The sequence below is a fragment of the Manis javanica genome, chromosome 7 (genome assembly GCF_040802235.1).
Source record: "Manis javanica isolate MJ-LG chromosome 7, MJ_LKY, whole genome shotgun sequence".
Classification (NCBI taxonomy): domain Eukaryota; kingdom Metazoa; phylum Chordata; class Mammalia; order Pholidota; family Manidae; genus Manis; species Manis javanica.
Genome location: NC_133162.1, coordinates 72,568,028 through 72,585,574, shown reverse-complemented (window position 1 = coordinate 72,585,574; position 17,547 = coordinate 72,568,028). Strand labels below are relative to the sequence as shown.

General features: G+C 36.1%; 1 protein-coding gene across 15 annotated transcripts in view; it reads right to left on the bottom strand.

Moving 5' to 3' along the window:
* Positions 1–17,547, bottom strand: part of SHLD2 (shieldin complex subunit 2) — a 105,496-nt gene that overhangs the window by 35,631 nt on the left and 52,318 nt on the right. For 11 of the 15 annotated variants that reach the window (XR_005057020.2, XM_037002526.2, XM_037002520.2 and 8 more), the window contains 2 exons: positions 14,079–15,590; positions 10,594–10,701 (listed from right to left, as the gene is read on the bottom strand). Coding sequence is in view for 14 of the 15 variants with exons in the window: in XM_037002526.2 (XP_036858421.2) it covers positions 10,594–10,701; positions 14,079–15,590 (1,620 nt within the window). In the remaining variant the exon portion in view is untranslated. The remainder of the gene's footprint in view (positions 1–10,593; positions 10,702–14,078; positions 15,591–17,547) is intronic. The other 4 variants (XM_017679683.3, XM_037002524.2, XM_073241128.1 and 1 more) reach the window with 1 other exon arrangement.

The following is a 17,547-nucleotide window of genomic DNA, read 5'->3' as shown; positions in this document are numbered from 1 at the left end:
TATGTCACCAATACATATCAGCTTTCTTTTAAATCTTTTTGTAAATTTATTTTTCCATGTTTTATCACACTGGTTAGTATCTCCAATATAATGTTGAATGAAAGTAGTAATAGCAACATCCTTTGCCTTACTCCTAATTTTTAAAAGGAATGTTTTTAATATTACTCTTAATATTCTTAAAATGTATCTAATATTTCAAATAGGATGATATTTGTTCTGTATTTTTTAAAGACACTCTTTATGAAGTTAAAACAAATTTCCAATTTCCTTCTTGAATAGATGTTGAACAAAAGCTTTATTTGTACCTATTGAAATGACCATATATGGCTTTTTAAAAACATTTTTTTATTTTATTGATTTTTATTTTCTATTTTTTAAATTTTTCATTAAGGTATTATTGATATACACTCTTATGAAGGTTTCACATGAAAAAACAATGTGGTTATTACATTTACCCATATTATCAAGTCCCCACCCATACCCCAATGCAGTCACTGTCCAGTTGTAAGATGCCACAGATTCACTATTTGCCATCTCTGTGATACACTGTTCTCCATGTAATCCCCCACACCATGTGTACTAAATATAATTCCCCTCAATCCTCTTCTCCCTCCATTCCTACCCACCCTCCCACACCCCTCCCCTTTGCTAACTACTAGTCCCTTCTTGGAGTCTCTGAGTCTGCTGCTATTTTGTTCCTTCTGTTTTGCTTCATTGTTATACTACACAAATGAGGGAAATCATTTGGCACTTGTCTTTCTCCGCCTGGCTTATTTCACTGAGCATAATATCCTCCAGCTCCACCCATCTTGTTGCAAATGGTAGGATCTGTTTCTTTCTTATGGCTAAATAGTACTCCATTGTGCATATGTACCACATCTTCTTTATCCATTCATCTACTGACAGACACTTAGGTTGCTTCCATATCTTGGCTATTGTAAATAGTGCTGCAATAAACATAGGGGTGCATATGTCTTTTTGAATCTGAGAAGTTGTATTCTTTGGGTAAATTCCAAGGAGCGGGATTCCCAGGTCAAATGGTATTTCTATCTTTAGTTTTTTGAGAAACCTCCATATTGCTTTCCACAATGGTTGAACTAGCTTATATTCCCAACAGCAGTGTAGGAGGGTTCCCCTTTCTCCACAACCTCGCCAACATTTGTTGTTTGTCTTTTGGATGGTGGCAATTCTTACTAGTGTGAGGTGATATCTCATTGTGGTTTTAGTTTGCATTTCTCTGATGACTAGCGATGTGGAGCATCTTTTCATGTGTCTGTTGGCCATCTGAATTTCTTCTTCGGAGAAGTGTCTGTTCAGCTCCTCTGCCCATTTTTTAATTGGATTATTTGCTTTTTGTTTGTTGAGGTGCATGAGCTCTTTATATATTTTGGATGTCAACCCTTTATCGGATCTGTCATTTATGAATATATTCTCCATACTGTAGGGAAACTTTTTGTTCTATTGATGGTGTCCTTTGCTGTACAGAAGCTTTTCAGCTTGTTATAGTCCCACTTGTTCATTTTTGCTTTTGTTTACCTTTCCTGGGGAGATATGTTCATGAAGAAGTTGTTCATGTTTATGTCCAAGAGATTTTTGCCTATGTTTTTTTCTAAAAGTTTTATGGTTTCATGACTGACATTCAGGTCTTTGATCCATTTCTAATTTACTTTTGTGTATGGGGTTAGACAGTGATCCAGTTTCATTCTCTTACATGTAGCTGTCCAGTTTTGCCAGCACCATCTGTTGAAGAGACTGTCATTTCCCCATTGTATGTCCACACTCCTTTATTATATATAAATTGACCATATATGTTTGGGTTAATGTTTGGATTCTCTATCCTATTCCACTAGTCTGTGGCTCTGTTCTTGTGCCAGTACCAAACTGTCTTGATTACTGTGGCTTTGTAGTAGAGCTTGAAGTTGGGGAGTGAGATCCCCCCCTCAGATTATTCTTCCTTCTCAGGATTGCTTTGGCTATTCGGGGTCTTTGGTGTTTCCATATGAATTTTTGAACTATTTGTTCCAGTTCCTTGAAGAATGCTGTTGGTAATTTGATAGGGATTGTATTGAATCTGTATATTGCTTTGGGCAGGATGGCCATTTTGATGATATTAATTCTTCCTAGCCAAGAGCATGGGATGAGTTTCCATTTGTTAGTGTCCTCTTTAATTTCTCTTAAGAGTGTCTTATAGTTTTCAGAGTATAGGTCTTTCACTTTCTTGGTTAGGTTTATTCCTAAGTATTTTATTCTTTCAAATGCAATTGTGAATGGAATTGTTTTACTGATTTCTCTTTCTATTGGTTCATTGTTAGTGTATAGGAAAGCCACAGATTTCTGTGTGTTAATTTTGTATCCTGCAACTTTGCTGTATTCTGATATCAGTTCTAGTAGTTTTGGAGCAGAGTCTTTAGGTTTTTTTATGTACAATATCATGTCATCTGCAAATAGTGACAGTTTAACTTCTTCTTTACTAATTTGGATTCCTTGTATTTCTTTGTTTTGTCTAATTGCCATGGCTAGGACCTCCAGTACTATGTTGAATAACAGTGGGGACAGTGGGCATCCCTGTCTTGTTCCTGATCTCAGAGGAAAAGCTTTCAGCTTCTCACTGTTCAGTATGATGTTGGCTGTGGGTTTATCATATATGGCCTTTATTATGTTGAGGCACTTGCCCTCAATACCCATTTTGTTGAGAGTTTTTATCATGAATGGATGTTGAATTTTGTTGAATGCTTTTTCAGCATCTAGGGAGTAGATCATGTGGTTTTCATCCTTTTTGTTGATGTGATGGATGATGTTGATGGATTTTTGAATGTTATACCATCCTTGCATCCCTGAGATGAATCCCACTTGGTTATGGTGTATTATCCTTTTGATGTATTTTGAATTCGGTTTGCTAATATTTTGTTGAGTATTTTTGCATCTACGTTCATCAGGGATATTGGTCTGTAATTTTCTTTTTTGGTGGGGTCTTTGCCTGGTTTTGGTATTAGGGTGATGTTGGCCTCATAGAATGAGTTTGGGAGTATTTCCTCCTCTTCTATTTTTTGGAAAACTTTAAGGAGAATGGGTATTATATCTTCCCTGTATGTCTAATAAAATTCTGAGGTAAATCCATCTGGCCTGTGGGTTTTGTTCTTTTTGGTAGTTTTTTTTATTACTGCTTCAATTTCTTTGCTGGTAATTGGTTTGTTTAGATTTTGTGTTTCTTCCTTGGTCAGTCTTGGACGGTTGTATTTTTCTAGGAAATTGTCCATTTCTTCTAGGTTTTCCAGCTTGTTAGCATATAGGTTTTCATAGTAGTCTCTAATAGTTTTTTGTATTTCTGTGGGGTTCGTCGTGATGTTTCCTTTCTCATTTCTGATCCTGTTGATGTGTGTTGATTCTCTTTTTCTCTTAATAAGTCTGTCTAGAGGCTTATCTATTTTATTTTCTCAAAGAGCCAGCTCTTGGTTTTATTGATTTTTTCTATTGTTTTATTCTTCTCAATTTTATTTATTTCTTCTCTGATCTTTATTATGTCCCTCCTTCTGCTGACTTTAGGCCTCATTTGTTCTTCTTTTTCCAATCACAATAATTGTGACTTTAGACTATTCATTTGGGTTTGTTCTTCCTTCTTTAAATATGCCTGGATTGCTATATACTTTGCTCTTAAGACTGGTTTTGCTGCGTCCCACAGAAGTTGGGGCTTTGTGTTGTTGTCACTTGTTTCCATATATCGCTTGTTCTCTATTTTAATTTGGTCATTGATCCATTGATTATTTAGGAGCATGTTGTTAAGCCTCCATGTGTTTGTGGGCCTTTTTTGCTTTCTTTGTACAATTTAGTTCTAGTTTTATACCTCTATGGTCTGAAAAGTTGGTTGGTAGAATTTCAATCTTTTTGAATCATTACTGAGCTCTTTTTGTGGCCTAGTATATGGTCTATTCTGGAGAATGTTCCATGTGCACTTGAGAAGAATGTGTATCCTGTTCCTTTTGGGTGTAGAGTTCTATAGATGTCTATTAGGTCCATCTGTTCTAGTGTGTTGTTCAGTGCCTCCGTGTCCTTACTTATTTTCTGTCCAGAGAATCTATCTTTTGGAGTGAGTGGCGTGTTGAAGTCTCCTAAAATGAATGCATTGCATTCTATTTCCTCCTTTAGTTCTGTTAGTATTTGTTTCACATATGCTGGTGTTCCTGTGTTGGGTGCATATATATATTTATAATGGTTATATCCTCTTGTTGGACTGACCCGTTTATCATTATATAATGTCCTTCTTTATCTCTTTTTACTTTATTTGTTTTGAAGTCTATTTTGTCTGATACTAGTACTGCAACAACTGATTTTTTTCTCCCTGTTGTTTGCATGAAATATCTTTTGCCATCCCTTGACTTTTAGTCTGTGCATGTCTTTGGGTTTGAAGTGAGTCTCTTGTAAGGAGCATATAGATGGGTCTTGTTTTTTATCCATTCAGTGACTCTATGTCTTTTGATTGGTGCATTCAGTCCATTTACATTTAGGGTGATTATCGATAGGTATGTACTTATTGACATTGCAGGCTTTAGATTCATGGTTACCAAAGGTTCAAGGTTAATTTCCTTACTAAGAGTCTAACTTAACTCACTTAGCATGCTGATACAAACAGAATCTAAAAGTTCTTTTTTTTTCTCCTTTTTCTTCCTCCTCCATTCTTTATATATTAGGTATCATATTCTGTAGTTTTTATCTATCCCTTCATTGACTTTGGGGATAGTTAATTTAATTTTGCATTTGCTTAGTAATTAGCTATTCTACTTTCTTTCTGTGGTTTTATTACCTCTGTTGACAGCTATTCAACCTTAGGAACACTTCCATCTATAGCAGTCCCTCCAAAATAGACTGTAGAGATGGTTTGTGGCAGGTAAATTCTCTCAGCTTTCACTTTTGGCATCTATGGAGATGATCATGTGGTTTTTGTCCTTTTTTTTGTTGATGTGTTGGATGATGTTGATGGATATTTGAATGTTGTACCATCCTTGCATTCCTGGAATAAATCCTACTCGATCATGATGAATGATATTTTTGATGTGTTTTTGAATTCAGTTTGCTAATATTTTGTTAAGTATTTTTGCATCTATGTTCATCAGGGATATGGGTCTGTAATTTTCTTTTTTTGTGGTGACTTTGCCTGGTTTTGGTATTAGAGTGATGCTGGCTTCATAGAATGGCCCTCTTCTACTCTTTCAAAAACTTTAAGGAGGATGGGTATTAGGTCTTCACTAAATGTTTGATAAAATTCAGCGGTGAAGCCATCTGGTACAGGGTTTTCATTCTTCAGTATGTTTATGATTACCAGTTCAATTTTGTTGCTGGGAATTGGTCTGTTCAGATTTTCTGTTTCTTCCTGGGTCAGCCTTGGAAGGTTGTATTTTTCTAGAAAGTTGTCCATTTCTTCCAGGTTATCTGGTTTGTTAGCATATTATTTTTCACAGTATTGTCTAATAATTCTTTGTATTTCTGTGGTGTCCATAGTGACTTTTCCTTTTTCAGTCCTGATTCTTTTTATGTGAGTGGACTCTCTTTTTTCTTGATAAGTCTGGGTAGGGGTTTATCTATTTTGTTTATTTTCCTGAAGAACCAGGTCTTGCTTTCATTGATTCTTTCTATTGTTTTATTCTTCTCGATTTTATTTATTTATGCTCTAATCTTTATTATGTTCCTTCTTCTACTGACTTAGGGCCTCATTTGTTCTTCTTTTTCTAGTTTTGTTAATTGTGAGTTGAGACTGATCATATGGGATTGTTCTTCTTTCCTGAGGTAGGCCTGTATTGCAATATAGTTTCCTCTTAGCATGGTCTTCACTGCATCCCACAGATTTTGCGGTGTTGAATTATTGTTGTCAGTTGTCTCCATATATTGCTTGATCTCTGTTTTTATTTGGTCATTGATCCATGGTTATTTAGGAGCATGTTGTGATGCCTCCATTTTGTTTGAGTAATTTATTTCTAGTTTCATACCTTTGTGGTCTGAGAAACTGGTCAGTACAATTTCAATCTTCTTGAATTTACCGAGGCTCTTTTTGTGGCCTAGTATATGATCTATTCTTGAAAATGTTTCATATGCACTTGAGAAGAATGTGTGTTCTGCTGCTTTTGGGTGTAGAGTTCTGTATATGTCTGTTAGGTCCATCTGTTCTAAAGTGTTGTTCAGCGCCTCTATCTCCTTAATTATTTTCTGTCTGTTTGATCTGTCCTTCAGAGTGAGTGGAGTGTTGAAGTCTCCTGGAATGAATGCATTGCATTCTATTTCCTCTTTTAATTCTGTTAGGATTTGTTTCACATTTGTAGGTGCTCCTGTGTTGGGTGCACAGATATTCATAATGGCTATATCTTCTTGTTGGATTGACCCTTTACATTATGTAATGTCCGTCTTTGTCTCCTGTGACTTTCCTTGTTCTGAAGTTTATTTTGTCTGATACAAGTAATGCAACTCCTGCTTTTTTCTCCCTATTAGTTACATGAAATATCTTTTTTCATCCCTTCACTTTTAGTCTGTGTATGTCTTTGGGTTTAAAGTGAGTCTCTTGTAGGCAGCATACAGACGAATATCACTTTTTATCCATTCAGTGACTTTATGTCTTTTGATTGGTGCATTCATTCCATTTACATTTGAAGTGATTATTGATAAGTATGTAGTTAATGCCATTGCAGGCTTTAGATTCGTGGTTACCAAAGGTTCAAGGTTAACTTCCTTACTATCTAAGAGTCTAACTTAACTCACTGAGTATGCTATTACAAACACAATCTAAAGGTTCTTTTTTTCTTCCTCCTCCATTCTTTATATATTAGGTATGATATTCTGTACTCTGTCTATCCCTTGATTGACTTTGGGGATAGTTAATTTAATTTTGCATTTGCATAGTAATTAGCTGTTCTACTTTCTTTACTGTGGTTTTATTACCTCTGGTGACAGCTATTCAACCTTAGGAACACTTCCATCTATAGCGGTCCCTCCAAAATATACGGCAGAGATGGTTTGTGGGAGGTAAATTCTCTTGACTTTTGCTTATATGGAAATTGTTTAATCCCACCTTCAAATTTAAATGATAACCTTTCCAGGTAGAGTATTCTTGGTTCAAGGTCCTTCTGTTTCATTGCATTAACTATATCATGCCACTCCCTTCTGGTCTGTATGGCTTCTGTTGAGAAATCTGATAGCCTGATGGGTTTTCCTTTGTATGTGATGTTTTTTCTCTCTCTGGCTGCTTTTAATAGTCTGTCCTTAACATTGATCTTTGCCATTTCAATTACTATTTGTCTTGGTGTTGTGTCCCTTAGCTTCCCTTGTATTGGGAGATCTGTGCACCTCCATGGCCTGAGAGACTATTTCCTTCCACATATTGGAGAAGTTTTCAGCAATTACCTCTTCAAAAACACTTTTTATGCCTTTTACCTTCTCTTCTTCTTCTGGTACCCCTATAATGTGGATATTGTTACATTTGGATTTGTCACACAGTTCTCTCAATATTCTTTCATTCTTAGAGATACTTTTTTCTCTGTGTGCCTCAGCTTCTTGTGCTCTTCTCTAATTTCTATTTCATTTACTGTATCCTCCACTTCTCTAATATTTTAAATCCCTCCATTTTATGTTTCATTTCAGATATTGTATTTTTCAGTTTGTATCTCATTTTTTAATTCCTCCCTGATGTCTTGAATATTTTTCTGTAGCTCCATGCGCACGTTTATGATTTTTATTTTGAAATCTCTTTCAGGAAGATTGGTTGAGTTCTGTTTCACTTAGCCCTCTTTCTCATGTTTGTGGGATTTTGGTTTGTACCAGGTTCCTTTGACATTTCATTTTTGTAGGTGGAGCCCTCTAGTGACCAGAAGCTCTACTTTCTGGAGCTGCTCAGCCCCTGGAGTGATGGCAGGGGTTGCAGGCGAGCAGCGCTGGTGCCTACGGGGAGGAAAAAGCTCTTTCTTGCTTCCCGGCTGCAGTGCCTGCCTCCACTGCCAGGGCCAGTGGGCCAAGTGCACAGGGAGGAGCCTCTATGTCATGCATAGCTGCTTTAGGTGGGGCCACCTTCTGGCTGGCATGGCGCAATGGTGGGGGAAGCCAGTTTGCAAGCAGATGCCAGCTGGGAGGAACAAACAGTAGACTGCGTATTGTGGTGGGGGTCTCGTAGCTGCGTTGCCAGCCAGGGGGATGGGGCACATGAAGCTCCTGAAAGTTCCCAACCTGCTGGGCTGAGTATGCCTGGACAATTTTGTCTACCTCCCCTTTCTCCTGAGCAGCAAGTTCTCTGCAATCCTTGCCCCTTTAGCCGCCCTCTCACTATTAGAAAGTCTCTCAGACTGCCTGCCTTTCTTTTGTCCCAGAGCAGCTGGTTGTGGGTACCTGTTCTCCACAAGTGGCTAGAATCTGTCTCTCCAAGTAGTCTCTAAGTCTTTCTAAAGTCTTAGCTTTCCAACCCCCAAAGTCTCCAGAGCACCATGTAATGTAGGTTCATGCTCCCAGAGCATATCTCCAGGGCTGGGTGTTCAGCAGTACTAGGCCTCCACCCACTCCATGCTTCGTTTCTCTTCTTCCTGCTGGTGAGCTTGGGTAGGGGAAGGACTTGGGTCCTGCTGGATCACAGCTTTGGTACTTTACCCTTTTCCATGCAGTCTGCTCTGTTCCCCAGGTGTAGGCAGTCACCATACTATGTGTTCTTTTTTGACCTTTGCATTTTTCACATAACAGTATGTTTTGGAAATCACTTCATATCAGTTTATAGTACTCTTTTTCATTCTTTTTTTATCACTCCATAGTATTCCAATGTGTGGCCGTACCATAATTTAATCAACCATCCTGCTGTGTTGTGCAATTATAAACAATACTTCAGTGAATAATCTTGTGCATATGTATTTTCATATTGTAGTTGTGTCTTCAGGATCAATTCCTAAAATAGGCTTGCTTGGTTGAAACCTAAGCACATTGTAAATTTGTTAGGTGTTACCCAATATCCCTCCAAATGGGTTGTAGCAATTTGCATTCCCACCAGCAATACATAAGACAGTCTGTTTTCCCACCACCTCACCAATAGGATGTGTTGTCATGTTTTTAGTTTTTACCAAAAATGATATGTGTAATTTTAATTTGAATTTCTCATGTCTTTTCCCATTTTCCCATCAGATCCCTTGTCGCTCAATTTTTAGGAATATACCTAGCTCTCCTTGCATGTTTGTTTTCCCATATGAATGTTAGAATCATGTTGTATATGCCATAGCATAGTTTGCTGATCTTTTTAATGAGACTGCACTGAATTTATAAATTAACTTATGGGGAACTGATACCATTATCATGTTGAGTCATCCTATCCAAGAATAGGGAATGCTGCCTTTCCATTTGCTCATGTCTTTATTTCTTTCTGGAATGTTTTCTCTATGAGGAAATTTTTTCCTCATAGAGATTTGCATATTTCTTGTTAAATTTATTCTGAAGTATCTTCTTTATCGCTATTGTAAATAGTTTTTCTCAACCATTATGCCCTCTGGTTAATGTTTGTGTATATGAAGCCTATTGATTTTTTTTAACATTAGCTTTTGTATACTGTTACACTAGTAAATTCTTTTATTGTTTGAATTGGTTTTATCCTTGATCTCCTAGGTTTCCAAGATACATTATCAGAGCATTTGCACATATAGTTTTCATTCTTCTTCACCTATTCAGATGCCTCTTCTTGTCTAATTGCACTGATTAATAACTCCAGCATAATGATAAAGAGTAGCAGAAATAGTGAGCATCCTTATCTTGTTCCTGATTTTAGTGGAAATGGCTCTAATGTTTTTCCATTAAATAATTCATATATTTTATTCTTTCATTTTTATTGATAAAAAGTATTTAGTTAATAAATTTTTCTCTGATAAGTACCTTAACTGCATCCCATAGATTCTGACATACAGTGTTTTCATTTTAATTTCTTAAAAATTCTATAATATCAGTTTCTATTTCCCCTTCACCCAGAATTTAATAGGTTTCAAAATTTCCAGAAAAAGGAACATTTTTGGTTGTTGTTAATAAATTCTAGCTTTATAGCATTTGATCAGCACATTTGCAATAAATCCATTTTACAGGAGTTACTGATACTTTTTTTGTCATTTAATGGGGGATGGGCACTGAAAGTTCCAATCCTACCACATTATTGGTTCCCATGGCAACCAGACCCCATCCTTAAGTGCTTTCCAAAAGTGACCTCATTAACATAAACTCAGTATGATTGAATGGGGTTGATTTTGAATTCAAGATACCTTTATTGATTTTATTACTTGGGAAAGTCCAAGGGTTTTAGGAGCTCTGTGCCAGAAATGGGGATGAAGACTCCCTAAAAGGTTAAGAATCACCACTATACTGCTTCTCTGAGAAAAATAAGTAAATGAGACATGAATCAAATATTTCTTCAAATAAGTTATATATAGTGCGCATGTTCATTTTTCATAAATTCTATTTTCATTGTTACTAAAGTAAAACAAAACTCTCCAGCTAACCTGTTTAGACAACATTTTTATAAAATTACCATTTTAACTCTGCTTTTTTCTAATATGTTATATACTTTAAATACTAAGAAATTATTGTATTTAAAATGCACCTTACATTCTTCAGGTTTGACAGATGAATAACTCCCAAGATTTAATAAATGACTGGTATATGTTGATTGTAGTACTGTCTCACCAACCCAATGATCTTCATGAACAGTAACATCTAGAAAGGGGGAAAAAAGTTCTCATCATCTCAGAAGTTCCCTCACACTGTGGTTAACTTACCAATCATAGCAAAAAATGTTATGCATGCCTCTCACATGCCAGACAACTGAAGTTCAAATATATTAAATTGTCTACCTAAAGGCACAAAATGATAAGTAGCAAATCCATAATCTGAATTTAGGTATGTCTGTATGTAGGTAAAATAACAAAATGGGTTCTGTATATTCAAACAATACCGATATGGAAGCTCACTGTTATAAGGCAAATGTTATAATGTGTGTTTCTGATAAATGAAAAGTAAATCATTTAGGGCCACAAAGCAAAGCAGTGGTTCCAAAGCAGTAGTGTCTAAAAGAGTAAATAATATTCAGTATGCATTTACCCTTTCTGCTCTAAACATATATGAATATAATACAAGGCATTCTTAAAGGACTTTGATTTTTTTTTAATAGCATGGTAACCATCTTCTACAAATGTTAAAAATGAAAGACTTTGGAGGTAAGGAACACTTTCCAATAGGAAAAAGAGAGCTGTATGATGTAAGATGGATAATCATTTAGTGAAACTAAACATATCAACAGGTAGAAACAATTTTAAGAAGGGCAAAAAGTGTAAAAGACAGAGGCAGAGAGAGGTCGATCCGAGCAGGGTATCATCAGTGTATAAAATGGTAGCAATATAAAGATAAGAGCAACAAAATAATTTCAAAATGAGAAAGAAAAACAAGAATGCATAAATTCTAAGTAACTACTTCCAAAATTACATCCCAGGCCCTCTTCAGCTTCTAACCCATTTACCCACATTTATCCTCAACAGCATAATGGACATTCCTGACTGTATATTCTATTGGTTCCCCAAACTCAGCATTGTTCAAACTTCCTCTCTTCTCAAATGACCCATCTCATTTGTTGGCACTGTGCTGCTAGCCAGGTAAATTAAAATCCTGAACATCTACCTCTCCTTTCCCACTTTTTTTCCCAAGTCCCCACATGTTGGCCCTGCCCCCATCTTACACATTCCTCTCTCCTCCCAGATCCCCTTACCACCTCCAGTCCATGTCCCACAATGCTAATGAGTGTTTTATCAAGAACATTAATGACATCTGTTGGCTCTCTTCAAAAACCCTCAACAGCCCTCTCACTGATATATCCTGGCTCCTCTTCTGTTAGCTCTTTAAACATTGGTTTCCCACAGTTAAGTTCACCTTCCTTTCTTCACTCTAATCCATGGTCTCCCTTAAACAATCCTTAGAGCATCTCTTCATTCTATTGCGGAACAGCAAAATGCCAATCGTGTTACATAAAATGTTTCCATTTTAGGGTGTGTATCAGTAGGTAGTATGAGATAGTCAACATGGAGGTATGATAATGTACAATTGGATACTATTAATTAAAATGGGATTTCACTCATAAGTTTCTATGCAAATATAATTTCACTACTAATGGGAACAATGGAAAAGTACAGATTTCTCTTTATTCCATGAAGTTTCCGTCAGTTTCACACAAACAAAAATGACTTATCCAGACATTGGTGAACTAGATATTTTTCCTCTAAGGAAGTAAGACAAAACAAGAAATAAAAACTGGTATTTTTAAAAAAGTAACCAAAGAAATAATCTAAATATCCTATAATAGGAAAATGGTTAGTAAATAGTAGTAAAATTACTTGCTAGAATGTTACCTAGTTGTTAACAACTGTATGGCCACTAGGAAAAAATACAGATAGCAGGGTTGAGTCCCCATCTGTTTGGAAACGGCCTCCTGTGAGGCTCACTGCAGGAACTGCCTTGGTAAGGTAAGGTCCAGGGCCCAGGCCTCTCATTAGAGTCTGGGAAACCTGATTTTGTCAGCACTCCAAAAATAGATTTCATTCTGCAACATAACGTCACATTAAATAAGTTAATGAGACAAACAAAAAAACCAGAACACAGTGTTTTTTTTTATTTGCAATGAGGCATTAACTGTCAAAGAAACAACACTTGCAGCCTACTCTCATCTTCCAGGCAGTTTTACACCTGGGAAGCCAAATCATAAATAAAGGGATATGCAGTGGGCACTGAATCGGAATAGAGGGAGTTAGATGAACTGACTTGCCAACAAATAAAATGATATTGCCAGTGAGGTGAGACTATGCTCTGCCTGTTAGTGACAATCTCATGTTTGTCTCTGCATTAGAGACTGCCCCTGGCAATCTTACACAAATACCAGGGTATATAAGCTGAGGTTCTCATTCCTCAGCAAACCATTTGGTAGGAATCATCACTGCCTTGATATATTTTTTCTAAGCTTTTAAAACTGACCTACACCTCTTTTCTATTACATTCTTTTTTAGCTATGTTATTAAACTTAACTTTCTCCTGGTCTGGGATTTATCCTTAAAATAACTGGTATCTCTGGTCTAATACACTGTGCACTGATTTTAAATCAATAAAGAATATGTAACACAATATTAGATTTCTGTGCCCGCAAAAAAGCAGGGTAAAAACTGTTCTGTTCTTTATGATTACAATAAGAGCATGGGTTCTGGAGTCTAGGTGAAGTCCTGGGTTTGCCATTTCCTAGATGTGTGGTGTTGGGCAAGTTACTTTACTTCTCTGGGTCTCAGTTTCCCCCAGCTGAAAAATGGGGATAATAATCAGTACCTGCCTCATATAGTTGTTGTAATGAGTTGACTTACATGGAAAGCGTAAAACAGGGTCTGTCTGACACAGAGTAAGTTCCCAATGAATATCTGCTGTTATATATGTATGTACACACATTGTAAGGGGAACTGGGAGGATAACATTCCAAAACTCTCCTGGTTGTTATGCAAGGTTGGTATGACAGTATAAGTTTTTCCTTTCCGTATTTCCAAGTGTGATTAATATAATTTTAATAATTTAAAAATGCAATAGAAATTCCCTGTTCCTCCAATAGAAGTGTAATATGCACAGCATTATTAGGGATTAAGTAAAGCAGTGGAAACTCTGCCCTTTCACCCTAAAACTGCTACTCCACTTGAAGAAAAAAAAGGGTTACAAAGAAGACATATGTAGACAAAGCCATAAGAGGTTTCTTTCTAAGAAAACAAAGAGCTTATGATATGACCTGAATGCTAGTAGAGTGAAAGAGTAAGAGAAGGAACCAAGGAAAGCTTCTCAAGAAGATGAGTGGAAAGAAGGGACGGAACGAAGATTCTAGAACAAAGGCCCAGAAAGCAACACACAGGACATGAAGTAATGGTAAGGAGACCAATGCGGATGCTAGGAAGGGATCAGTCTTACTGGAGTAGAAAGTAAATGGTAAAGAAAGAGTCCTGAAAGGCTGAAAGTGGGAGGGGGGAAAAAAGCCTACAGTTTTATAAAATAAACTACCACTATACCAATGATGGCCTTACCTGTGAGTAAAATTATATCTCCGAGAAACACCGTAAGTGCCCAAAATGCTGTAGTCCTCCACAGGGAAACCTTCTTCTTCACTTCTGACTGATCAGTTACCACAATTGTTGCTAAAGGCACTTTAGAGCCAGAATTTGGCCCAGATTTTATGTTTATTTCTTTCACATGACATGGCGATAACACTATGACTAAACAATTGTACTTCTGACTTTTAGAATTACAATTTTTTATCAATGATGTTTTTTTAACACCCTTAAATTCAGACAAATTCCTCTGGTCCATTGCTACAGTAGGATTTCTTGCATTAGAAGCTAACTTCACTTTCTTAGACAGTTGGAGGACTTTAGATAAGGCTTTAGAATGGCCCGATTTACCTTCAGAAGTCCAACTTCTCTTAATAGAACCTTTGTGGAAGGTACTTAGTTGGGAACACAGTATTCCTGAGCTAAATGACTCAATACATATTTCATTTGGTGGCAGTTTATCTTCAAAATCAAAAAGTTCTTGAGATCCTGTCTTTTCTTCAACACCTTTATCAGAGTTTATGTGAATTTGGCTACTTTTTGTTTCAAGACAAATAGGACTAAAGAGTTCAAGGGAATGTGGTTGGTTTTGTCTGCTTTCATTTCTTTCTGCAAAATCATCATTAGGGTGAATCACATCATTGTCAGGTATTCTTATTTCCCTATGATGTGCCTTTGGCTCAGTCTCCATGTTTATAGTCCCTACATTCATGGAATTTTGCTCTTTATAATTCCTTTGAGCTAAAAAAGCAACCTGGCTAGAGGTCATTATATTGAGAAATTCAGTATCAGTAGATATTTCAAGGTCTGAGACCTTCGTAAGTGATCCACATCTTGGCATCACTACTGTGCTAGAAGAAAGGCACTTCAGACACTGGTTTTCTGTTTCACGGTGTTCTGTTGATAGACACTTTGTTTCAACAGCTCCTGGCCCTATGTTAACCTGCTCAGTACTACAACCAAAATCCAATGTAGCTGCACACTTACGAACTAACTGAGAGGGTACTTTTCCAAAGTTTTGATCACATATATTTGACAGATCTTTACGCTGCTCATCTATCATTTTCTTATTTTCACTGAAAAGCTTTTGGTACTTTTCTTCTTCAGTTAAATGCTGAACTCTCCCCTTAAGTCCACCTACTTGCACATCAGTGTTAGTCATTTCACTCATCCCAAAAGGGAGACTCTTCTGGGATTTTGTAGACATACGATGTATAAAGTCATCTCTATTCACAGAGTTTGCTAAAAAATGACCATTCTGAAGATCTGAAGGGCCAACAGCTTCTAGGACTTGATAGTCTTCAAGATTTTTGTGGTTGCATTTGTCATCCTCCAGATATAAAGAATGTTGTTTGTATAAAAGCTGAATTTTTTTCCAAGGGTCAGCAGGGGTCATTAAAGAAGTTGGTTCCTGCGACACTGTCATTTTCAATGGGCCACATGGAGCACCCAAAAAAATGTGGACTTGAGATCCTCCACTCATTACTTCTGAAAAAAATGAAAAATCTAAAATGAGGATTTTGTCAGATTTTTTTTTATTAAAGTATAACCGATATACAGTCTATGTTGGTTTCAAATATACAACACAATGGTTCAACAGTTACCCATATTACTAAATCCTCATCCCCTTTAGTGCGGTCACTATCAACGTAGTTAAGATGTTACAGAACCATTAACTATATTCTCCCTATTGTACTACCATTCCTGTGACCAACCTGTATTGTGATTGTGAATTATTGTGCCTGCTAATTCTCTTCCCCCCCTTCCTCCATCCCTCTCCAGCTCCTCCCCCTTGGTAACCACTAGTCCTTTCTCAGTGTCTGTGAGTCTCCTACTATTTTGTTCCTTCAGTTTTGCTTTGTTTTTATACTCCACAAATAAGTGAAATCATATGGTATTTGTCTTTCTCCACCTGGCTTATTTCACTGAGCATAATACCCTCTAGATCTATCCACATTTGCAAATGGGAGGATTTCTTTTCTTTTTATGGATGAATAATTTTCCATACTAGGTATGTACCACATCTTCTTTATTCATTCATCTATTGATGGACACTTAGGTTGCTTCTATATCTTGGCTATTGCAAATAGCACAGCAGTAAACGTAGGGGTGCATATGTCTTTTAGAATCAGGGATCTTGTTTTCTTCAGGTAAATTCCTAGGAGTGGAATTACTGGATCAAATGGTACTTCTATTTTTAGTTACTTGAGGAACCTCCATACTGCTTTCCACAACAGTTGCACCAACTTACATATTCACCAACAATGTAGGAGGGTTCCCATTTCTCCACATCCTCAACAGCATTTGTTATTTCTTATCTTTTGGATAGTGGCTATCCTAACTGGTGTAAAGTGATACCTTGTCAGTAGATTTTTATATACTAACTTAATAATATACCAAAATCAAATGTAATATAAATTATGAATCAAAACTACAATTAATAGAGTTGATTTACATTGGTACTCCATTTAATCATAAATTTCATAAATATATAAGAAATCATAAGGAGAAATCAAAATATCTATAAGAAATCTTCACGTAAAGACTCAAAATAGTGAGGTATTGTTTAAAAAGACTCTTCTTTAAGGAAAATAAAGTTAAGTATACTTAACTAACATCAAATAATGTTTAATAGCATTTAAATAACAATTTAATAAAAAAAGGGGGAAAGGCATTTGTTTAATTGTTTTATAGTCATCTTTAAATTTCCTGTTTTCTTCACTCCACAGATTATTTCAGTAAGTTTGGTATCTCCTTCCTTCAATGCTGAACTCAATTCCCAAGATCAAAATAGAAGGCTCAAACTGGGAGGGAAGGAAAGTAAAAAACTAAGGCTCTCTTCAAAATGTACAAGTCACATATCATCTATTTTACTTCAATTTGCTAACATGGTCAACAATTGCTTCTATATTTTTAAATATTCTCTAAAATACAAATAACTTAAGAATAGTCATTCTATAATATATGGATAAAAGAAACTATAATTAAAATTTTTTTCATTAACTGTGGCACTTAATAAAGTAAATCTAAGTAAGCTTCATATTTTCTGAGTTTAAAAATTAAGAATCATATCACTATTTACTTGATAACTGACTTTCAAAATAGGTAAAATAAATAGATCTATTCCTAGTTTGGTGGAAACTTTTACACTGCTCCAGGGACAAAAAGATAGATAAGGTTCCGGGCCTAAGGAACCTTAGTCTGCTTTTAAAAAAACAAAAACGAGAGAAAAACAGTGACTGTAAACTAGTAGTTTAAAAATAATGTAATACATACTATGAACTACAACCAGGAAATGATAATTTCCTGGAGAGGAATGCTACTATGGGAAGAATGCATTGCGGCCAAGTGCATTTAAAAAAAGAAATAGCATCTGTTAAAGGTAGTTATGAAAGACCCATGGTATAGCTAGAGATTTTTTATTTGACCAAAGGATCCTTTATAA